The sequence below is a fragment of the Pavona decussata genome, unplaced genomic scaffold (assembly GCF_977016875.1).
Source record: "Pavona decussata unplaced genomic scaffold, jaPavDecu1.1 SCAFFOLD_50, whole genome shotgun sequence".
NCBI classification, from domain to species: domain Eukaryota; kingdom Metazoa; phylum Cnidaria; class Anthozoa; order Scleractinia; family Agariciidae; genus Pavona; species Pavona decussata.
This window is the reverse complement of record NW_028145472.1, coordinates 1,025,142-1,050,000: the sequence shown is the minus strand read 5'-3', so window position 1 is coordinate 1,050,000 and position 24,859 is coordinate 1,025,142. Positions and strand designations below refer to the sequence as shown.

Here is a 24,859-nt window from a genome sequence, read left to right as displayed (position 1 = left end):
GTGCAGAGCCATTGTTTAGCTCATTATTAAATCTTTTGTTTGTTTGTTTGTTTTTTCACGTTCTCGTTGCCGTCACCGTCGTGTTGTCATAAGGTCCCTATTAACTGAAGTTTTTATCAGGAACTAAAGAGGTAATATTAAACACTTAGGGCCAGTTATTTAAACAGAGTCTAACTTAGGCTGCCGCTCTAGATAATCAGTGGGCCTCCAAATCTGTTTATAAGTGGTTTATTTAAGTTTTCTAGTCTGGGATGCAAGCCTTCTTGTTACCGTCAGCAGCAGTTTCGATATGACTGTTAGCAAAATTGAAAATGGCTTAGAACGTGCTTTTGTTAAACACCGTCTAAACTGTCTTTTAATAACTGACCCTTAATGTATGGTCCCGAGGGAAACAGTTAGTTTTGTGTTCCCGAGAGTCCTGATGTTTCCCGAGACGAAGTCGAGGGAAACATCAGGACTCGAGGGAAAACAAAACTAACTAGTTTCCCGAGGGACCATGAATTAAGTGCTTTGTTATATATTAAATTAAGACTTTCCTTTCAACAATCACAGCAAAATAAACAAACAAGCAAACAAACAAACAACTGAGACGGCAACAACTGCGGAATTGTATCGCGGTCGGGATACAATTGTATTTGATCAGGGGCACGGGACCAAGAATCAACCAATGGCAGTGCTCATTTTGTTGAGTGAAAGTCTAGGTATATAACAATACATTTTAATTAAAATCAGTTTTCGTTTCCTTTTTTTAGGCAAGTGCCCTCATTCCAGGAGACAACCGGCGTCGATCGACGCATCCAGGTACGCTAGAGAACGCCGTTTTTCAAATTGCAGATATTTTGCCATGTTTTCGCTCACCTTGCTGCTGGTTTACTTATTTTGCAGAGAAAACCTTACAACAAGACATGTTGGACTTTCTTCAGGGAGCGCGCAGCCAAGCCTTTCATGACATCACGCTAATGGTGGACGGCGAAGCAATTGGGGCACATAAAGTACGTGAGTATTTGCTCATCCGGTCAAACAGGTTACCGGAAAATTCTAGCGTCCGCCCTAAGTTACAAAGAAATAAGTCTGAAGGCGCATTTTCTTTTTGAAAATATGATGGAAGAGCTCTGTCTTTTTGTCAAGACACGCTGTGACAATGGCGCCCCGACAAAAGAACATGTAAATAAAAAGTCATAGAACAGGCTCGTTGGTGGTTCGTTGGCAAGTCAAAACGAGTATCACCATCCCAGGACCTTTTGTATCGAAGATGTTTGTTTAATGTAGCTAATCCATTTCAATAATCTTGTTTGGTCTTTGCTGTAATCACAACGCTTTACAACCACTTGACAGTACTCAACTTTAAAGTTTCAAGAATTGCCAAATTTCGGTTCAACAGTGTCACTAATGTCCAGAAATGCACCTAGCCCTGAATTTGGATACATAAAAAAGACAGGCTTTTTGTCGTTTTCTTATGACTTCATGTGTGACAGAATTATGTGTGTTTTGGTGAGAATTAAGGTTAGGGGACACTTTGTGATGTCTATCATACAGTTTCTGAATTTCATTAGCGTGCATTTCTGGACATATCTTCCTCAAACGAGGACGGGCGATGACCGCAGGAAATTTCTTTTCCATGTATCTGAGGAACGGGGACGTTTTGTTTTTTTCGCATGAATTGCATCTGCGGACTTTTGGAAGGTCAGCTTACTTGTCACCAAATAATAGGCATTGATCGTTTCTTAGTTCTGCTCAAATGCCGATTTCGATACTATACGATACTAGTCACGTGACCGCAACCGCGGTCAAATGTAAAAAGTAGGAAAAGTCAGTTAATATAAGGTTTTTACTTTGAGAGCTTTGAAAGCTGGTAAGTTTTTTGTGAGTCTCTGAGGTTACTAAATTATTTTATGATTTCCTAGAACCAAGAGAATTTTCTCTTGCTAGATCATGATAAGGTAATATCATGCAATCAAAGAGAAAACAAAGATACACAGCGCTTACCAGTCTCCACATAACAGACTTGAAATTAACTTTTTAAATAAATCGTGCAAAAAGTTGGTAAAATCACAATTCATGCAAAGCTGATCATCTTTGAGCTCTCAAAGTAAAAACCTTATCTTCACCAGACTTTCCTTAGTTTTTTTTTTTTTTAAGAACACTTTATTGAATACTTCAGAACAGTACATTTAATTAATTATATTACTATATGATACTACATTACAAAACAAAAAGGAAGCATACTTAACTACACAACAAACTAGCTACACAACTTACAATACAGCTAACACCGGTACTAACAATTATATCGTTACTTGCAATACGATACTAATTACTTACAATGCTTACATACTTACAACTGACGGTACTAAAGATGTTTACAATACTTATGATGCTTTTAAAACTACAAACTTACACAAAAAATTACACAATTACACATTACTTGCTGGCACATGGCAGCCTTGCAAAGCAATATAGCAAAAAGAAAAAATGAACTAAAATTAAAAGGCTCAAACACTTATTTGCAACTCAGATTTGTGTTTTTCAATTTCAAGGTGACTCTTTAATATAGCACAATACTAGGCTTTCCAGATATACTCTTCTTCTCTTCGTGACGCAGTATAGATGTAGTATTTGGCAATAATTAAATAGAGGTTCAAGCCAAGACGACGAGAGAGATCTCTAGTGAATCCGTATATTATTTCTTGTTCTGATAAGGTGATCGAATTTAGGGTTTTTCCCTTCCACCAGAGGGAAAATTGGACTTTTCTTAGTTTTTACGTTTGACCGCGATCAATGCATGGCGCCACTTTTCAGAACACGTCATCGCTTCTGTACGCGTTGCGTGTCTATGTTTGCCTCTGGTAAAAGATTTACGAGGTGAATGACTATCTGTCGTTTTTTTCCCTCCAGGCTGTCTTGGCTGCAAGGTGTAGGTAGGTTGGCTGAGTGAATAACTTCTTTCTTATATGTGCTTGTTACCATAAATACAAGAAAAATACAACACTGAAACTGTACTGCGTTTTTTTTAATTTTCTTTTAAGAAGATTCCTTAAAGATTCTCGTGTTCTGATGTGTACTGGGTCGTCCCCCTGAAAGTTTTCAGTAGGATTATATACCATTCATATCTAGTTTTTGAACATTGTTTTTTTTTCTTTTTCTGTTTAGTTATTTTGAGGCAATGTTTCGATCATTTATGCCGGAGAACAACACGGGCATGGTAGGTAGAATTGCATGCTCTTCATTTCCTCAAAAGGCGCATTCTCACGCTGAGGTTGTCAAGCTCCAAAAACGTGACAAACCCGTGCTTTCATACGACATATTCTGTCCAGTTGTTGCTTACATCCGAGTAGTCTTGTGACTTTGATTTGACTGTATTTCAGAGAAATTGAACTTTGTTTAGTCGAACTGTATTTTTCCTATAGACCATGCGTTAACCGACTATCGAACATCTAGGCTCAAGTGTTAAATACGTAGCAGCGAACATAAGGGGTCACGCCTGCTAACAAAATGCTGAGGGTGTGTCTTTGCTGCACTGAACGCGGGGGGGGGGGGGGGGGGGGGGAGGGGGAGTACTTATACTTCTATTCGCTTTTCGCGACACTTGATTTTGATATCACTTTCATCATTGATAATAAGTCCCATTGTTTTCTTATCGAGGTTTGATTGATGTTTTGTTATTGCTTCATTTGTGTTTGTTTTGTTGAGCACACGCGAAAACCGTTAACCGTCTTTTTTTTTTCCTCATAAAGATTACCATTGGTGAGACAATTCCTTCGCGAGAAGCTTTCAACTCTCTTCTTCTTTATATTTATCATGGAGATGTGTCTGTGCCACCTGAGGACTCAATGTATCCTTCATGAGTTACGTCTCTTAAATACACTGGATTGAAAACACGTTGTCAGATAAAAAGGTATAAACCATGAACGATAAGACCCAACAGCTTTCTGGAGAACGTTATACCTATGACGTTATTACATTTTTGTTTTAGAAAATAAAAGCACGTGCGTTTTTTAGGGCTTAGAATTTACATATTTGTCACGGACGAGAAAAAAACAAAACAAAATGTGCGCCTGCTAATAAGATCATCCCATAATTCCATCAGGTCGCATCGTTCACTCTTTGCACGGAACAACTTTTTTCAACCTTGTGAGGTATTCAGCGTGATTTGTTTCGTTATGCGAAGGTAGCCTTGAGGAGGGGTTCATCTGCACTTCCAGTACACAGCTTTTTCAATTAACTCTGTCAGATTTATAAAGTCTAGATTTCATGAACTTAAATGAACTCGTTGTTTCTTAATAGTAAGCCTGCTCCATTGAATTCGCACTCATTAATTTTGTAACTCATTTCTTAGTTATAGTCTTAAGGTATCAAATTAAGAAATTTTCCTTGACCTTGTATGCAATATATCTTCTGTCAGCTCCTTATTTCTTTGGCTTCACTGACAATCGACTTCAGGTCTGTATAATCCCTTACAGGTTTTACAATTTAGTCTTTTCTAACAGCTGTTTTCTTCTTGATGTTATTTAATGAACTTACTCCATAACGTTTTCAGGCCTTCTGTAAACAGAATCTGGAAATGAATGTCTCGTTTGAAAATGTAGTCGAGGTAAGGAAAGGACACTATTATTTCCAACTGTTTATTTTAAAGAATACAGAGAATCCCTGTAAAGAACTGTGAGAGCAGTAAAAGCATTTTGGGACTTGACAGTTTCGCTGGATTGGTTCATGCGAGCTATGAGTTTCAGGCCAAATCACTTTGCTCACATATGACGATCGTGTGATACCCATTGAGGAGCGGGGAGGGGGGGGGGGGGGGGGGCGGTGAGGTGCGGCTTTCACGATACCAGGATGCCTCATTCTCGACTAGCTTTCCTCACGGGCCAGGGGGCAAGATATACCGATGGCAAGACGCGCTGTCTCTGAAACGATTGTAGGAGAACTGAAATGATTATACCAGCATCATATCATCACCAGCATGCTCATTTTGTGGAGAAACAGATGAATCCCTCGAACATCTCTTTGTATCTTGCCACTATACTAGGGAGTTCTGGACGGAAGTTATCAAGTGGCTTAGCGATTTTAATATAAATATAAACACTAAAACAAAATGCTTGGTATTTTCAGTTAGACTTGAAGGTTATTTATTTTTAAATCAAATTTTGTTAATAGGAAAACGGCACATATATAAATGTAGAATTGTCGAGACCAGAGCTAGTTTCAGAGTATTTATTGCAAGGGTTACAGGACTTTATCAGCTCGAAACTAAAATCGCTAAATCACGGGAAAAATCACCAGATAACTTAGCTATTAATTCATGAGGAGCCGCGTAGAGGTGTAAAAATTAATTAGGTTGAGTGACGGTTGTTATGATCGAATTCCTGTTCGAAAGCAGCAATCTATCAACAGTATAGTAAAGAATCTATTTCAGTCGCGTGTAATGTCTCGATGGAGCTTGCAGCAAAGCAATGAAGCCTTTGTGACTAGAAAGCTTGACCTCTGTGGAAACGCACAGTTAACTGGAAACGAAAACTCCTCCGATCTGTCCAGTAGCCTGACTACACATTGACCGTCGGAAACGGAAAAGTGACAATTTTTACTAAATGTTATCGTTTTCCCGCCAATCTAATGGGCGCGCTAAATGGTCCTAAATCGACGAGCCATAACATCAATGATTTGTTCGCCCATCGTCTCTGCGATGCAAATTTAGAGTTTATTTTCCGGCAAGCTAATTTTCTACACCATTTTCCAATAATTGAATGATAAATTAAGTCAATCACCATCCTCCATTTGTCCGCAAAGGTAAGTGCGATTTTTATGTTTACGTCAGTTAATTATATATTTGATCAGGACTCGCGATTTCATGATTTGGAAAAAGTGTAACGGCGTTGATCACCAGCTTCCATTTTCCATGTGTGAAGAAACTTTTAGAAGCAGTGTCAACAAAAATGTATTTTTAAAATGACTTTTATGATGATATTGTTGCGGTACCGTGTTAGTATATATTTCAGACGGTAAGACCAAAATAGATACTGGCAATCAATGTTCACCACGCTGAGTGCGACAAAAGTGTCCAAAAATACCGGCTAAATATTCACGGTTTTATTATGTAAAGGTAAAAGACATCAAGAGTTAGGTCACAGTTGTTCCCTCGGGTGTGTCGCCTGAGAACAATAAGCAATCGGGTGCGTCGCCTTTGCTTCGTGAGCTAACTCCGATAATAATTTTAGAAATTTCTTCACAGAGAGATTTTAAACTCGCCTGAACTCGGCCGTTCTTATCTCGGGTGAGTCGCCTGATAAGGACGAGCAATCGGGTGTGTCGCCTTTGCTTTGCCGTGTTTAATACTCGCTGCACATCGACGATAACTTAATTTTTCTCCGGGTTTTTGAATTCTGCGGCGGTATTTGACTGAACCGAAAATATTCGACAACACGCAGTGAATGAATGTTGATTGCTGTAAACTTTTTACAACGCACTGGAGCTCGTATTGCACCTTAAATGTGGTTTTAGACTGTCAACAGCACTCCCGTAAACAATAGGCCTCCTGTAGTGATCGAGGAAAAATTTGGATGGCAAAATCGGTTTCTAAGGCATGCGGCTCGCCATGAAATAAATGGGGCAAGTACATCAGCAAACACCACGATTGATATTTAGTGCTCATAAAAAGGAACCAAATAATAATGATAGCCAGAATATTAAAGCGTCGTAACTCCCTAGTTACTGTCCTTTGTAGATGTGTGTATCGTTTTCATTTGTGAATCTGAACATGAGCAAGAGGAAGATAAACTGGAAGTGAGGCTGCCTGACGATGAGGTCCAGTCTTTCGCGGTCACGTTGCGGGACATGTATACAAACTGTATATTTCCCTTTGTCAAAGGTGAGACATGACCTTAAAGGGGCTATGTCATCCCAGGCGCATGCGCGCGTTGATGAGAAGCACTTTAAAATTGTTGGCCCAACTTTTTCAAATACCGTAAGAGAGATCAGGAACCTGTTTTCATCTGTTTGATGTGCGTTCATCTTCAGAAAGGTAGCTGAATATTTTATTTGCAAACGTTCTTTAGTAATTACAGAAGCCCTTTGTTGCGATATTTTCGAAAGCTTTTGCAATGACGGAAAAGCAAAATCCACGATGAGTTGTATGCAAGTTATTTAGATATCTTCTTTTATTAAAAACTGCATCATTGTATAATGCAATTCGAGGGATTTGATTGGCTTAGCGGCCATGGTATATGAGCAATTATACCATGGCCGAGAAATGGCGACCATTAAATTGCCTTCTGGTCGTTCTTGCACAGCGAAATCAGTAAGATCTAGCAATATTTCTTCATTGTTTTTAATAAAACAATTATTCCATTTGCGCTTGTTGGATATGAGATGATTATAGCCAACTCGGCGCTACGCGCCTCGTTGGCTATCTATCATCTCATATACAACGCGCGCTCGTGGAATAATTGTTAAATAGTATTTATATTGTATTTTGTTTCTTTTATATATCTCATTGTAACTGGTTTCTGAAAAACCATTAGTGGATGGAATCAATAAAATTGTATTTGTATTTATTTATTTGTAACAGGACTCTACTGCGCATGTGCCCCAGCTGACATAGTCCCTTCAAATGAACCACAGACAGTCCCATTTATACAATCGCCACACATATAAGAAGGGAAGAGTTCTGTAAATTGTACACGGTACCAAGGGGCAAATCATAGTCGAGGAAATGGTTGTAAAATTTTGCAACCTGTAAAGACGATAAGAGAAGCGGTCAAGCTGGGAACCAGAGTCAAATTGAGCCCCAGTGAGTCAGGGTTGAGGCGTTTCTGTGACGCCACTGTTTTGTCCTCGCGAGGAAGGTAGTGCAGAAGATAATAAGGGTCCTGGAAGCTTGTGACCGTAATGAGACGTCCAAACGAGATCAGCGAATATCAGCTCAGCTATAGCCGAGCTCGAGCTTACCGAACAACGATACATACCAATTTTGCGTTCTACTTATGTAGGGCGCATGAAAAGTCGCTTGCTTCGATAGGTGGCCTAAAGATCTGGATTTTGTGTATGACGGATTGAGAGGAAACAAATCAGTCTGTGAACGAATTAACCGTGTTGATCGTGTTGAACAACCTGCTTAACATTTCTGTTGTTTTACGTGTCAAAGTCTAGTTCACACACCAAACTACAAGGTCTTAAAGGCGTTTAGGCTTCAATCGCCATCAATCGTCATCAATCTGCAAGCATTACTACAAAGAACATAACACTGCTGTTCCGAACAATTTCTTAGCACGCTTCAATGTAATCAAGAAATGCATGAACAAATTTGACTGCCTTGTTAATGAAATGATGTATATTCAAGAGCTTAAACCAACATTGAACGTGCAGTCCGATTCTCTTCGTGCTAAAGTATTTAAGTAATTTAGCTTGCCACTGTGTTATGCAAATTCGCTTCAACTTAGCCTTTTTACAAACCGCTTTTTATCATTAATTATGTAACCTTGATAATGGCGCAAGATGCACCGAAACGTCGGTTCCTATCACTCATATTTCTTGTTTCAAGTTAAAATGTATATGGCAAAATGATTTTTTATTTTTTATTTATTTATTTATTTTATTTTTTTGCCTAATCAAATCTTCATGTTGTTCCCGTATAAAAATCAATTTTTGGTCACTGCGTTTGAGGCGTATAAAATTGTGACATCTCACTTCCGGTTGGGTACAATACCGTGGAAGATCACTTTTTCATACGAAAACATAAACATTTGATCAAGCAATATAGACGTTAAGGTAACCATCATTGACTTATAAAAATACAAAAAAAAAATTGTAAGAACTTGTAAATTCCAACTTTGTAGCAAACAAACTAGCACCGTTAGAAATTCACACAACACAGTGTACTATTTGCTGCTGCCTGTCTTTTATTTGCGTATTTCCCGTTTACTCCTTACACCTTTGAAGCTTCAAAAATTAAACGCCTGTTTTGATTGTCAAACTTTACTTCCACTTGGTTATTATTAGTTAAAACTCAGATTCTAACCCTTATTGAATTAAGCGATCATTCAGTTCGCAGTCGGAATCTACCAAGCACCTTAAAGTTAAAAAACGAAAAATGAAAATTTGCTCTTTTTAAGCCTGTGGGGGTGGTATTTCTTCCACGTAGATCCGGGACACTGAGTTCCAGCCCGTGTATGCATCAGCAGATCCAAAACCAACACAATTACCGACCCAGAATCCCATACGCACAGTGCCCTTGTGGACTTTCTCACAGACTCCTTCGATTTGCCTCACTCGGTGTAAATCCTTTTTGCCGTTGTTTCCATAATTCATGTATGCTATACCATCAATGGCTGCTGGAGCTGAGCACTCTGCACCATTGAAGGTGAAATACCATCGCCTACAGCACCTATGGCAGTTGGCGATCCGAAGGACTCCGTTCCAGAAGACTCGCAGCCCTGTTTTGTCGGACATCTTCTTGAAAACACATTCCTGCAAAAACAAGAATAAATCAATCAACAACAGGACTGAAATGGAAACCATCAGCTTTCATATAAAGATATTATTATCATGCAGTCTAAAACGTTTAAATGCATCCCTGCGATACAACGTCATAGGGCGGCCAGCGTAACTTATACCTTGAACTAGGTCAGACCGGATTTTAGTATTGTTAGTATTCACAGAAACATATTTCCGTTCCATTAAGCGTTTGATTTAATAAGAAGTTGGAAAATCTCAGCATTTACCTTGATCAATCCAGAGTCCCTTCCATCATTCACATTCTTAAAAACGCACTGTTTCCAGTTACGCAGAAAAAACCCTAGAGCACCTTTGGGGCCGGGGGGACCTTGGATTCCTCGAGCACCTGTATCACCCTTGTTTCCACGTGAACCTGGTGGGCCAGAGGATCCTTGTGGCCCCTTGGGGCCAGGAGGACCTTGGTTACCACGAACACCTGTATCACCCTTGTTTCCACGTGAACCTGGTGGGCCAGAGGATCCTTGTGGTCCCTTGGGGCCAGGACGACCTTGGTTACCAAGAGCACCGGCTTTGCCTTTTTTTCCAGTAGGACCCCGTGGTCCAGGGAGTCCTTGAGCGCCTTTAAGGCCTGAAGTACCTCGTCTTCCACTGAGGCCTTCGTCGCCCTTGTTTCCTCGAGGGCCCATAGGTCCTACAGGTCCGTGATTGCCGGGTGATCCCACGGCACCTGCTGGTCCCGCGGGTCCAGGGCTTCCTGGAATACCTGGAATTCCTGGTACGCAGGAACATTTGCTGTGACCACAGGACCCATATGATGACGTTTGTTGAGGATTGCCCTGAATGAAGGAGTTAGAAATTCTCTTTTAGGCTACTTGCGCTGAGTTGTGAACATTGCTATGTACATATTTTGATTGGTTTCTTAATTGCGTTTTGAATGAGTTTAATTTTTTACTTTTTAATTGTATTTTAAATGATATTCACTGCAACATTTTTAAGTAGCTAATTATAATTGTTAAATGCAATTTGAATTGACGTGTAACCAGTTACTCTTTTCTTTTGGAATCCTATTTTGCTTTGTGGGCAGCAGGAAGGGAGCTGACTGTTGTGAGTTTTTACCTAGAGTCTGTTCATCAAACTCACCTTGTTGTCACGTGGTTTGCTGCTGTTGTCATTCGCAGAACACAAGGTGATCAGCAGTAAGAGCAGTACACACAGCATGATGGTCAGCGGTATATTCAGGCAGCGTTTCGTCATCATTCAATCTGTGAACATTGAATTGTCGAACTCAGTTTTATTCACCACGCAAAAAGATATGAAAAAACTACAAACGATCAAAGAACAAAGACTACAAGGAGCCGAAACGGGAATTGATGAGGCTTCTGATATTGAGCTTCCTTGTAACAATAATTAAAGTAATTAACAGACACACAAACCAGCCACCATACGTCCTAGTTAATTCTAATTGAATTTCTGTCATTACGGGATGTTATTCAATTTAGGGAGTTAAGCATTTTCATCAAAAACAGACCAATTCAAGTACTTGCTAAATTTAAATTTGTTGAAAGAATTTTGCTAAAATATCTTCAAATGAATTGCTCAACAACTCAGTTCAATTCCGTCAAGAAAAAATTGTAATTTACTATAGAAATGTAAGGGGGAAATCTATAGTTCTATTACCTACCAATCTTGCTTGTGCGGCTTCAACCATCTGAAGGAAAACTGAATGATTCACCTCTAACTATTACAGAAGCTTTTATCCTTTTTGTTTGTTGACTTGAAAGTAAACACTTGTCTTAAACACGTTTTAAAGCTTATAACCTGTTGGGTTCCAAAATTAGGCGAGCACTCCTATTGGTTAAATCACTTCTGTTGATTTGAAAGTAAACACTTGTCTTAGACACGTTTTAAAGCTCATAACATGTTGGGTTCCAAAATTAGGCGAGCATTCTTATTGGTTAAATCACTTCTGTTGACTTGAAAGTAAACACTTGTCTTATACATGTTTTACAGCTCATAACATGTTGGGTTCCAAAATTAGGCGAGCACTCCTATTGGTTAAATAATTTCTGTATCTGCCAATAACCTTGACTCTTTTAAAATGTTTTGTTTAGATAACTTACAAGGTGATGCAAGTTCAGATGTCTCAGCCAATGATGTGCCAATGGTTGTGCACCTTGAAAACTTGTTTTATAACATGTGTAATATTGTACAAACATCCATATTGTTTGATATATTGACAATTGAACAAAAAGCCTCATGTGGCAATAAGTTTCGGATTTGTTTTTGATTAAAATGTTACATACTGAAACCCGTTAACCCGTTTCCAGTTAAGTGAGCCGTGAAACAAAATAATGCCCTTACGATTTTTGTTTTGTTTTGTTTTTTGGTTGAAAGTAAAGTCGCCGGTACGATAGTCTTTGCACGGCTCTCGATAAATATAATTTTAATTCACTTCTTTTACTCGGCCTTTGGGAAGTAAATGTTGAGTTTGTTTGACACGTCAGATCCAGATTATTCAAAATCCTACTTGTGTACTTCTGATTGCTTTCACGATTCAATCTTATTTAATCTGTGAATTGATCTATATAAGAAGTCTATACAATTATTAACAAAAAGCGAAATCAGCAACTAAATTTACGTATTTCTGTTGCAAGTTAAAACACAAGGATGGATTAAATTGACTCGTAAAAGTACTTTTTTTGTTATCAGAATCAATATGATCATGATTGCTTGACAAAAGTAAAGTTTCCAATTGAGCTTGCTTAAAGTTATTTGCGTTGTAACCTAAAAATCACAATTTTGTAACTGACTTGTTGCTTTTCGCTGGTTTTGTTTAACCGAGTGCTGTTAAATCCTGATAACATACTGGAGTTATTTGTGACGTGTTTGGTCAGTTTGGTTAGCAGACATTTTTATTGCATCAAGATCGGCAAATGATATGAATAAGGACAAACTAAAGAGCGTTTTGTGTCTGAAAAACAGCCGCCACTAAATTAACCGAAACGGAAAAACCGGTTTGTCCTGTATCGATAAGAGCTGAAATGATAGTTTAAAGCAAATATGGTAACCTATCTCGATACATTTTCCAACATCAAATGGAGGACGGCCATCATGAAAACTAGAAAACGCATTGAGTTTTTTATTTCCGAAAGTCACAAAACAGGCGAAAGAAAAACTAATTTCTTAAATGTTTAAGGCGCAAAAGCTAATTCAGCATGAAAGCTTGCTAGTAAACATAAAAATCGTCTACCTTTGAAGTAATTCAGCACTGAGCCGGGTTATTTGGATAAGAACAAGAAATCTGAAATAGAGGAAAGAAAAAGAATTAAATTTTACAACGAAACGAGAAACGAAATCCTTCACAAACAACATTCAACAAAACGGCCGAGAACTTACAGTATCGGATTCGTAAGTACCTTCCTTGTCACTTTTGAAAAGGTTTTAGTTAACGAAGCTCTATTTTGTGTAATTAGGTTCTCGTCAAAACAAGTTATTCCAAACCTTTGTTTTATTAAATTTTAACTTCAAAACACTACTCACCCCCCCCCCCCCCCACACGTTTGGTCCTGATTCGTCCAATAGGAGGGCATCTGCTGTGATGCTTTGCTACGTTGTACTTCTCAAATTGGCGTGACTCACTGTTTCTCTTTTAGAAAAGAAAAAATAAAGGCCAAAATCTTTTAAACTGCTTAAATAAAGTACCTGTGGATTGAGATTAGAGTAATTGGTGAGATATGCTCGTTTTCCTCCGTCCGGAATCTGAACTTCGAATATTTGTATTAGGGCTTCTCCACCCTTCCCCCCTGAGGAGGTTTTCTCACAGCCTAACTGTATATCCTTCCTAACAATGGCCGATCTTTCCACTACACAAAAATACAAAGTTGCAATACACTCACTGTCAAAAGGCTTCCCTTCCCGTTATCAATTTACCTTACGGTTTTCACATCCGTTGTCTATTTACTCAAAAAGTGGAACAGTTTAGCTCCATTTTGCAATGAATGTGTTCCGTCTCCAGGTTCTCAGTTTTTCTCAACTAATAAACAGTCCAATTTCCGTGTAATGTATAATTAAGGTCGTGTTGTGGCTGGTGTTGCCTTCGGTGTGTTGACATATGTTTGAATTTTTCTATCGACGTTTACTGACCCTGTTTAATTAAACGATTGAACACATTGCTGTGAATAATATTCAGCGGTGTCAATCGGTAATGGAAGCGACTAAGGGTTTTAACACATGTCCAGAATTTTCAAATTAATTTAAGGTTAAAGCGATTGGTGACAAAAAAAATAACCGAAGATTGGTTGATGCCTCATAGCAAATGACTCCCCACTCTGACAAATTTCCTGTTTATTTGAAATAAAAGATAATTTACCTTTGTGTACTTTAGCGGCTGCATGAGTCGGCGGAGAGATAGCATAAATCTAAAAGAAAATAAATTAAAGAGGTTGTTAGACACGATATAATAACAGGCAATAATTGGAATATAATCTCTTGAGAAATTTCAATTTGAATATGGTGAGAAACTTGGGCTTGAGTTTTCCAAACATGGGAAAATTAAAGAAAAACGCCACGTGAAATTGATTTTCAAAATTGAAATTTCAGCCTGAAGCATCCGAGCAAATCAAACTAAAATATTCCTGAAAGCTCCCAAATGATATGGAAATACAGAGAAAACATGTCAAGTCTTCTGCTTACATGCTCTTGTTTGGTTCCAGCGAAGAAAATAATATACAAACTCACGCTGTCATATTCTTCAAGCAATTGTCTTATTGGTGAGTTAATGAAGCTGAAGTAATAGACAGTATTATGTTCTGTTTTCTTCGCATATAATGAGGCTCTCGTTAGATCACGTTCTTGAGAGAACGAATATTTAAAAATTCTCCCTGACAAGAGTCATTCTAACGACAAATATTATTGGCTAAAACCCTGGCTAGAACAATTTGTGTATGGTCACTAAAATGTCCAATAGAATGACTTCTTTGATGTTTGGTTTGTCTTAATTTAGATGTGATTTCGAGAAACCCGAAGCGAGTTTAAGCTAAAGAAATGTTAAAGCTTCAGCAAATCAAAAACATTTCGGTCTGGAGGAATCTGTTGCAAGTACGGTGAATTGTTTCGTCGACAAACTGTCAATTGAACCTGTACTGTGTTCCTCAAATTATTTCAATACGATCAGTACAACAAATTAAATTCCACTTGAAAGGTTTTACCTGTCAGTAGCAGTCATAACATAAGCACTGGAGCCTTTGTTCCTATTGTAATAGGTGAAAGCTTCGCTGTATTCTATTAAATTTTTTTTTCTGATTTTTTGTTGTCAATCAACAATATAAGTTATCTCGTATTATCGGTCAGGTAGATAGATAGTTTATTTAAAATCACCTCGCAGCCTAAAGGCTGAATTACGTAAATTTTATCTCGAGGATGCGGAGGAGTCTGTTTTACACGTCAGCGAATGTTAACAGAGCGAATCATTTGTTTGTTTTAGTGATTTTAATTTTCCGTATTGCATTGAGACCTTTTTTTATTTTATTTTGTACGTAGGTGATTTATTGTGTTTTAAATGAGAAATGATCCATTGGTCACCTGCGGCCTTTCCGTAACCAACTCCTTCTCGACCCTCTCGGTTCAGAAGATCCGTAGTTTTTTGTTTTTTTGTTTTTTTCGTTTTTGTTTTTTATTTTTTTGGCGGGGGGGGGGGGGGGGTGGGTTGGGTATAAATCCAATAAGCCACTGTGTAGAACTGTTAAGTCCGATTGAAAATTTAAACAACGACTTTAGTGCAGTCAAATGTGTTTTCATTGCGAAAAACTGATCACGAAAATTAAAAAAAAAAAAGCCAAGTAGCCGAGATTTTGCTTTTGTGGATTAATTACATCCATTTTGAAATCACTGGTGATCCTTGGAATCTGATTGGTCCAAAATGGTGCGATTTATTTCCAAATTGCACCATTTTGGACTTTAAATCGCATCATTTTAGACTGTAAATCTCATCTTTTTAACCAGCCAATAAGAAAGCCAATGAGAAAGCCATCGTACAGTACTTGTGTAAATCAAATTAAACTGGTAATATTGAACTTGAAGTTTGCACTGTTTTCGCTTTGTTTTTAGAGCTTAAATTTCCTAGAATTTTCTAAATGATTTTTTTTCCGGATTTTTTAAATATAACATATTCTGGGTGGATGAGGCTGAAATCTTTTATTTAGACACTTTTTTGGGCAATATTGGGGGATTTAAAAATGGATGTAATAAAGTGGTAATTGAACTCCGTGTCGTGCAATTGTGGTCTGAAATCATACTTGTGATTTCAAATCAAACTCGCGCTATCGCGCTCGAAATCATGCGTATGATTTCAGATCAAAATTGCACTCCACTCAGTTCAATATATTACCAATATTAAGAGCGGCTGCCTGTAAGAATCGAGAACTGCATGCATTTCAGCGACCCCTTGGTTGAATTTCTGATATTTCACCTGAAGATACCCTTGGATTGACTACTTTCGAAAATCGTATTTTAAAGTTCCAAGGTATTTTATTTTTTGAGAAAATTGCGAGAGTTTGAAATGCGGCCTAGGTGCGGTCACGGGCCGATGAAAACCGCGAAAAATTTGGTCAAAGGACGAAGCCCCGTTCACGGTGTAAAATAACCCAATGAACTTGAAACTTTACACAAACCTAGACCAACCATCTCACAAGAAAATTATTACAATAAACATTCCAAACGCACTGGCTGCTTTCTAAAGCATGCAGATTTGTGTACGCTACTCAAAATGGCCTCGAAACCAATGCCTAATTTCGTTAAAATAAAAGTGTTTCTGGTATGTAATTTTCTCTAAATTAAATCTCACATCTCAAAAGACGAAGAAAAGAACTTTATTTGTTCCAAGTTTTAAGCTCTGACTCAAACTCTTTCCCACTCAAGGAAGATCGAATATGCGTGCGATACTTGCGGCTCGCAATTCACGTCACGAATTATGAGATCAGAACCGATTCACAAACACTTGACATCTGGAGCCCGTGAATGTTTCTAAACATCACATATTGGGCCCTTAAACTAATCAGACTGACTGAAGACAGCCATTAAATGTTTTTCGATCCCAGATTTTTTTCCTATTCTCCTCTAAAATAATATAGTTATTCCGGTCAATTAGCCTATGAAACATGCGCAACAAATTTGCATACCATTTCGATGTCGCAGGAAAAAGTAGTGCAAATCAAACTTTACAGCTCCTTCATCTTCTTAAATGAAGCGGTCGATCAGTAAAATGGAGAAAAACGTGTGACTTTGTTCCTGCCATGTTGTTTTGAGTCTTCGTTTTTAGAAGCGACGGCTCCGAATCAATAAGCCCATGTGACATTGAACTTCGCTGATGTGGGTAACGCGCACGTGATTCTGGCCAGACATTTCGGTATGGAATCCTGCCCGTACAGGGCGCTTTTCAAAAATGTAAATAGTGAAAATTACTGCTTGTGGGCCAAGCTACGACTACCCTGGTGATGAAAACCTTGTCAAGCTAAAAGACTGTACAAGAGATGCGAGAGCCCATCTTGCCAGTTTTGGTTGTTTTATTTTGGCGAAAAAAATTTAAGTATTAGTGTCATTCCGTTTTTTAACTTACAGTTATACAGACCCTGGAACGTCCATTTTGTCGCGAAAAAAAAGACATCCATAACCACCATCCTCACAATTAAAAATATGAAATCTGTCAGGAGCCCATTATGGTAATGGGCTCCTGAATCTGTATATTTGAGAGCATAGTATAGTAGTGAATTTCCCACCGACCACCAACCCGACCTCCCCCCTCCCCCTAGCTATAAGCGTCAATAATACTATGGTTATTGTTTACTTTCCTAGACTGTTTTCTTGCTGCTCACGCCAGTTTTTTTTCAACTGCGTTAAAAAAAATTATAACAGGAAATCTGAAATTAGAAAATGTATAGGCAAAATACGACCCTCACCCGCACGTGCTAGTAATAAGGTAGTTACGGCCGTCACCCGCTTGCGCTAGTAATTAGTTAGTTTTCGTGGCCATCATCAAACAGACCAGGGCTGGCAAGATTCCTATCTTCTCGGAAATTTAAAGAAACTGGCAGGAACAACGAGAAAACCGGTTTAGGAAAGTAAACAATAAGCACAATTGACGCTTATAGCCAGGGGGGGATGGGGATGGGGGTGGGGGAGGTCGGGTTGGTCGGTTGGGAATTCACTACTCCGATACCCTCAAAGTTACAAATTGTATGTTGTTAATTGTGGGCATGGTGGTTATGGATAGATTATTTTTTTTTGCAAAAAAATCGACGTTCCAGGATCTGCATTACTGTATTAAAGTAAAAAAAACAAAAACTGACACCAATACTTGAACGTCGAGTTTTTTCGCGGAAAAACCCAAAGCTGGAAAGGTGGGCTCTCAGATCTCTTGTACAGTCTTTAAGCTTGACAAGGTCATCAACCCCAGGGTAGTTATAGCTTGGCCCAAAAGAGGTACTTTTCTAAAAGCGCCCTGAACGCGCAAGTGCCTGGCCAGGATCACGTGCTTGTTACCCACATCAACGAAGTGAATATCGAGTGACAGTTGCTTTGTCACACTGGCTTATCGATTTGAGCCGTCGCTGCTAAAAACGAAGACTCAAAACAACACGGCAGGAACAAAGTCACACGTTTTTCTCCATTTTACTGATCGACCGCTTCATTTAAGAAGATAAAGGAGCTGTAAAGTTTGATTTGCACTACTTTTTTCTGCTACATCGAAATGGTATGCAAATTTGTTGCACATGTTTCGTAGGCTAATTGACCGGAATAGGCTATATTATTTTAGAGGAGAACAGGAAAAAAATCTGGGATCGAAAAACATTTAATGGCTGTCTTCAGTCAGTCTGATTAGTTTAAGGGCCCAATATGTGATGTTTGGAAACATTCACGGGCTCCAGATGTCAAGTGTTTGTGAATCGGTTCTGATCTCATAATTCGTGGCGTGAATTGCGAGCCGCAAGTTTTGCACGCATATTCGATCTTCCTTGAGTGGGAAAGAGTTTGAGTCAGAGCTTGAAACTTAGAACAAATAAAGTTCTTTTCTTTGTCTTTTGAGATATGAGATTTAATTTGAGAAAATTACATACCAGAAACACTTTTATTTTAATGAAAATAGGCATTGGTTTCGAGGCCATCTTGAGTAGCGTACACAAATCCGCATGCTTTAGAAAGCAGCGAGCGAGTTTGGCATGTTTATTGATTAATTTTCTTGTGAGATGGTTGGTCTAGGTTTGTGTAAAGTTTCAAGTTCATTGGGGTATTTTACACCGTAAACGGGGCCTCGTCCTTTGACCTAAATTTTCGCGGTTTTCATCGGCCCGTGACCGCACCTAGGCTGCATTTCAAACTCTCGCAATTTTCTCAAAAAATAAAATACCTTGGAACTTTAAAATATGATTTTCGAAAGTAGTTAATCCAAGGGTATCTTCAGGCGAAATATCAGAAATTCGACCAATGGGCCGCTGAAATGCAGTTCTCGATTCTTACAGGCATCCACTTTACGGTGTTTCCTTTTGTGGATTAATTGTGTGGGGAGGTTAAAGTGTATATGAAAATTTTTTTGCCTCATCAAATCTTCATGTTGTTCTCTTATGAAAATAAAAAAAAATCGTCAATTTTTCGCCATTGCGTTTGAGGCATATGAAATTGTGAAATTTTACTTCCGCTTGGGTACAATACCGTGCAAGACGGGAGACTGGGGCTAGTAGCTATGACATCAATAAAGGAAGGTTAGTCTCACGATTTCTCTATTCCTCAATTGCTTTCCGTATGCAGAGGACGAAAACTCAGTTGTGGATGAAAATTGGATTGTCGAATACTCAGACTGAAACAGCTGTGGACTAGAGAAACCGCTGTACTGACAACACAGCCCTATTATCCTCAGTCTTCTACCTTACGAGGTATTGTACCCAGCTGGAAGTGACTTTTGACGGGGAAGAAAAACTGATAAGGATTTTTTTCCATTTTCATACGAAAACAACATTAACATTTGATCAAGCAAAGTAAAGGATCTAATCAGGAGAACATTGTAGAACAAATAATCTAAAAAAAAGAGCAAGGCTGATTTCACTGTCAGGGAAATATATTTTTCCAATATTTCGAAAGGCACGGCTTTTCTTCTTCAGGGTTTTTTTAAGAAAAAAATTAGTAAGAACTTGTAAACTCCAACTCTGTACGAAACAAACTAGCACCGTAAGAAATTCACACAATACAATGTATTATTTACTGCTACCTGGCTTTTATTAGCGTATTTTCCGTGATACATTGCTGCCGAATAAAATTGCCTTTACTCCTTACACCTTTGAAGCTTAAAAAATTAAACGCCTGTTTTGATTGTCAAAATTTACTTCCAGTTGGTTATCATTTGCTAAAATTCAGATTCTAACCCTTTTTGAATTAAGCGATCATTCAGTTCGCAGTCGGAATCTACCAAGCACGTTAAAGTTAAAAAACGAAAAATGAAAACTAGCTCTTTTTAAGCCTGTGGGGTAGGTACTTCTTCCACGTAGATCCGGGACACTGAGTTCCAGCCCGTGTAAGCGTCACCTGCTTTCACACCAGCACAATTACCGACCCAGAATCCCACACGCACAGTGCCCTTGTGGACTTTCTCACAGACTCCTTCGATTTGCCTCACTCGGTGTGGATCCTTTCTGTTTCCATATATCATGTACACTACACCATCAATGGTTGCTGGAGCTGAGCACTCTGCAACATTGAAGGTGAAATACCATCGCCTGCAGCACCCATGGCAGCCATGGATGCGAAGACTCCCACTCCAGAAGACACGCAGACCTGATTTGTCGGACATCTTCTTGAAAGCACATTCCTACAAAAACGAGAGAAAATCAATCAACGGTAGGACTGAAATGGAAACCATCAGCTTTCATATAAAGATGTTATTATTATGCAGTCGTATTCGTATCCGTGCGATACAACGTGATAGGGCCGCCAGCGTAACTTATACCTTGAACTAGGTCAGACCGGATGTTACTATCGTTTGGTATTCAAAGGAACATTATTAAGTTCCTTTTGGCTTTGGATTTAATATGAAGTTGAAAACTCAGCATTTACCTTAATTAATCCAGAGTCCCTTCCATTATTCAGATTCTTAAAAACGCACTGTTTCCAGTTACGCACAAAAGCCCCTACAGCTCCTTTGGGGCCTGGGGGACCTTGAATTCCACGAGCACCTGTATCACCCTTGTTTCCACGTGAACCTCAGGTGGGCCAGAGGATCCTTGTGGTCCCTTGGGGCCAGGAGGACCTTGGTTACCACGAGCACCTGCTTTGCCTTTTTTTCCAGTAGGACCCGGTGGTCCTGGGGGTCCTTGAGCACCTTTAAGGCCTGAAGAACCTCGTCTTCCACTAGGGCCTTCATCGCCCTTGTTTCCTCGAGGGCCTATAGGTCCTTCAGGTCCGTGATTACCGGGTGATCCCGCGACACCTGCTGGTCCCGCGGATCCAGGGCTTCCTGGGATACCTGGAATTCCTGGTGCGCAGAAACATGTGCTGTGACCACAAAAACCATATGATGACGTTTGTTGGGGAGTGCCCTGAATAAATAAGTTAAAAAATTCTCTTTTAGACTACTTGCGCTGAGTTGTGAACATTGTTATGTACATATTTTGATTGGTTTCTTAATTGCCTTCTGAATGAGTTTTATTTTTAAACACGGAGCGATCCTATAAAAGGGAAGGACACGTCCCCTTTGAAGCGCTTTGTTGGCTTCCTAACGGATCGGTTTAATGGTGGATGACGTCGGTAACGGTCGCGGAAAAAAGAGAGAAGGACTGTCGTTTGTAAAATCGAAGAGAGAATCGATTTCTCAATAAAAATAAGCTAAACGCTAACTATAAATCTTGTAAAACGCCAGAAATTAGCGGGATTAACGATAATAACGGAAATAATCAAGTTTCGTTGCCGCACTCGAAAGATTATTCGAAACTTACCTCGAAACTCGAAAATCCTTCTACCAAATACACAGTGCAAAGATCAAAACCATTATAAACTGAAGCCTGCGACGAACTGGACAACTGTATCCCTCCATCTACACATGCCGATAACCAAAACGAGTCTGTGTTGTTCGCCAAAACTAGCGGGATTTTCAAAATTTGGCAGATGTTTTCCGCTAAGCGGCTGCTTGAGTCGTCATGTTGGGTTCAAGTTCATTACCGCTTGTGTATCTATCGATCACGTACGTGAAAACTAACTCTACTAATCCGCTGGAAGTGGCAGTAATAAATTCTAAACTTCTTTGCACAAGTCAAAAATAAAAACATCTATACACATTTCGTACGTGATCATGCATATTTGCATAATTTGCTAATTCGAAAAATCACCAAAGATGTAAACAAAACACGACCTGTTGTTGCTCTCATGTATCTTATGGATGAAATGATAATGGCAATGGCTCTCACATCAGTATTAAAATTAGCCAGTACTAAATATATTCTAAGTTTATACAGTAAGCAATAGAGAGGCCGACTTCAAAAAGATTATCAGCTCCGTAGTCTTGCGTGCGACTCCGCTCGCCGCTTGAGACACTTCACTTTTCTCCTCCGTAGCCCGCTCCGTTGTTTCTTCTAGGCTTTGCTTCCGCGACTTTGTGTCTTAACTTAGCTCTCCCCCACTAAACGTCACAAAGGATCGAAGCGCTTCCATCTCGGATGTCGGTTTCAGAAGAACAACCTATTTCGAGACAGAGTTTGTTTACGAACTTTATCCTAATCATTTCGGAAATATCTCGAAAGGATAAGATTTTACCAGCCGATAAATGAATTTCCTTAACTTTCTTAATTCTTCTCCTGTAGCCATATTTGTTAGATTGATTTTGAACAAAATAATTCGAACTAAAACAGCTTTTCCGCCGACTCGTCACGTCCTTTCGAATCGAAGTTGCGGGAACTTGAACGTGCTAAAATAAGACCTTTGGTAATCAACCAATCCGATACGCGCGTTTGGGATTTTTGATTGACAGTCTGAACTGTTCAGCCTGGTCTTATAGGATCGCTCCGTGTTTAACTTTTAATTGTATTTTAAATGATGTTCACTGCAACAATTTCAAGTAGCCGATTATAATTGTTAAATGCAATTTGAAGTGACGTGTAACCAGTTACTCTTTTCTTTATGAATCCTATTTTGTTTGGTGGGCAGCAGGAAGGGAGCTGACTGTTGTATGTTTGTGCCTAGAGTCTGGTCATCAAACTCACCTTGTTGTCACGTGGTTTGCTGCTGCTGCTGTTGTCATTCGCAGGACACAAGGTGATCAGCAGTAAGAACAGTACACACAGTATGATAGTCAGCGGTATATTCAGGCAGCGTTCCGACATCATTCAATCTGTGAACATTGAATTCTCGAACTCAGTTTTATTCAACAATGAAAAAGATAAGAAAAAAACTACAACTGATCAAAGTACAAGGACTACAAGGAGCTCAAAACGCTGCTTTTGATATTGAGCTTCCTTGTTACAATAATTAACGTAATTATCAGACACACAAACCAACCACATAATCGTTGGAAGTAAGTCGTCAATTTCTTTTGTTTTATCAGATCATAACTATTATTTATCATCCGTTACCATTGCGTTTGGTCATGAAGATATAAACTGATGGACGCGCCATTCGTTCTAGTGATTGGTAATTTAATTTCTGTTATCATACTGAAGTTAAACTCATTACGGGATGTTCTTCAATTTAGCGACCTAAACATTCTCATGAAAAACGAATAATTCAAGTACTAGCTAAATTTAAATTTAAAGCAACTAAAAGAATTCTGCTAAAAAAGATCTTCAAATTAATTGCACAAGAACAAAGTTCAATTCTCTCAAGAAAAAATTGTAATTTACTCTAGAAACCTAAGGGGAAATGTATAGTTCTATTACCTACCAATTTTGCTTTTGCGGCTTCAACCATCTGAAGGAAGACTGATTCACCTCTTACTATTACAGAAGCTTTTATCCTTTTTGTTTGTTGACTTTTAAGTAAAAAACTTGTTTCAGACACATTTTGAAGCTGACAACATGTTGGGTGCCAAAATAAGCCAAGCTCTCCTATTGGTTAAATCATCTCTATTGACTTGAAAGTAAACACTTTTCCTAGACACATTTTAAAGCACATAACATGTTGGGTTCCAAGATTAGCCGAGCACTACTATTGGTTAAATCATTTTCTGTATCTACCAATAATCTTGACTCTTTTAAAATGTTTTGTTTAGATAATTAACAAGTCGAAGCAAGTTTAGATGGCTCAGCCAATGATGTACCCGCTTTTGTTTTATCTGCCTTGTTTTACATTGTATTTTGAGAAGTTTTACACCTTGAAAACTTGTTTGATAACATGTATGAAACTGTACAAACATACATATTGGTTGATAGACAATTGAACAAAATGATTTATGTGGCAATAAGTCTCGGATATATTTCTTGTTAATTAAAATGTTGCATACTGAAACCAGTTTCAAGTTAAGTGAGCTGTGAAACAAAATAATGCAATTGCATTTGTTTTATTTTATTTCATTTATTTATTTATTTTTGGTTTGAAAGTAAAGTCGCGTACTATAGTCTTTACACGGCTCTCACTTTAAATATCATTCCAAGTCACTTCTTTTACTCTGCTATTTGAGGAAATAACGTAGAGATTATTTGACACGTCAGACCCAAAATATTCAAATTCATCCTTGTTCGATTCTTATTGCTTTCAAATTCAATCTTATTCAATCTGTGAATGGATATATTTAGAATTCTATATAAATATTAACAAATGGCGAAAAGAGCAACCAAAGTTACGTATTCCTGTTGGACATAAAAGACTAAAGACTAAAAGTATTTTTTTTTTTGTTATCATAATCGATATTATCATGATATGTTTTACAGAAGTACAATTTCTGATTTAAGGTTTCTTAAAATTAATTACGGATCACTAAACTGAGTGCTGTTAAATTCTTACTGGAGTCATTTGTAACGTGTTTTGTCAGTTTGATTAGAAGCCATTTGTATTGTATCGAAAAAAGGCGAATGACGTGCATAAAACCAAACTATAGAGCGTTTCGTGCCTAAGAAAGTGACATAAACTAATCGATCGCGAACAAAAGTTTGTCCTCTATTGATCGATCAGAGCTGGAATGATAGTTTTAAGCAAATTAGTTACCGCACTCGATACATTTTCCAACATCAAATGGAGCATCGCACATCATAAAAACTAGAACACGTTGAGTTTTATGAATTCTGAAAGTAACGAAACAGGCGAAAGAAAAACTAATTTCTTGCGCAAAAACTAAATTCAGTGTGAAAGCGCTGCTTAAACTACATTCTAGTAAACATCAAAATCGTCTACCTTTGATGTAATTCAGCACTGATCCGGGTTGTCTGGAAAAAAACAAGAAATCTGA

At 38.5% G+C, this 24,859-nt stretch overlaps 4 protein-coding genes and 1 pseudogene across 7 annotated transcripts in view; 1 reads left to right on the top strand and 4 right to left on the bottom strand.

Annotated features, from left to right (window-relative positions):
- Window positions 1-11,152, bottom strand: part of LOC146481432 (uncharacterized) — a 26,956-nt gene extending 15,804 nt beyond the window's left edge. For both annotated transcript variants that reach the window (XM_085108514.1, XM_085108515.1), the window contains exon 1: window positions 11,129-11,152. The gene's annotated coding sequence lies outside the window, so the exon portion shown is untranslated. The remainder of the gene's footprint in view (window positions 1-11,128) is intronic.
- LOC146481431 (uncharacterized) overlaps window positions 1-11,160 on the bottom strand; it is a 58,782-nt gene extending 47,622 nt beyond the window's left edge. The window contains exon 1 of the mRNA XM_085108520.1: window positions 11,129-11,160. The gene's annotated coding sequence lies outside the window, so the exon portion shown is untranslated. The remainder of the gene's footprint in view (window positions 1-11,128) is intronic.
- LOC146481433 (uncharacterized) lies at window positions 762-3,475 on the top strand. The gene is made up of 4 exons (XM_085108540.1): window positions 762-801; window positions 886-992; window positions 2,896-2,918; window positions 3,151-3,475. The coding sequence occupies exons 2-4, from the start codon at window positions 906-908 to the stop codon at window positions 3,341-3,343; spliced, it is 303 nt and encodes a 100-aa protein (XP_084964666.1). The 5' UTR covers window positions 762-801; window positions 886-905; the 3' UTR covers window positions 3,344-3,475.
- On the bottom strand, window positions 9,019-24,859 carry LOC146481429 (uncharacterized). 2 transcript variants are annotated; one of them, XM_085108506.1, is made up of 4 exons: window positions 24,805-24,859; window positions 10,588-10,709; window positions 9,714-10,283; window positions 9,019-9,459 (listed from the first exon to the last, which is right to left on the bottom strand). In XM_085108506.1, the coding sequence occupies exons 2-4, from the start codon at window positions 10,702-10,704 to the stop codon at window positions 9,100-9,102; spliced, it is 1,047 nt and encodes a 348-aa protein (XP_084964632.1). In that variant the 5' UTR covers window positions 10,705-10,709; window positions 24,805-24,859; the 3' UTR covers window positions 9,019-9,099. The 2 variants fall into 2 exon arrangements, with proteins under 2 accessions (XP_084964632.1, XP_084964631.1); XM_085108505.1 differs by lacking the exon at window positions 24,805-24,859 and adding an exon at window positions 12,698-12,748.
- LOC146481430 (uncharacterized) lies at window positions 19,721-22,834 on the bottom strand (annotated as a pseudogene). The gene is made up of 3 exons (XR_014864479.1): window positions 22,683-22,834; window positions 20,545-21,026; window positions 19,721-20,299 (listed from the first exon to the last, which is right to left on the bottom strand). The product of XR_014864479.1 is annotated as an uncharacterized LOC146481430 (transcript).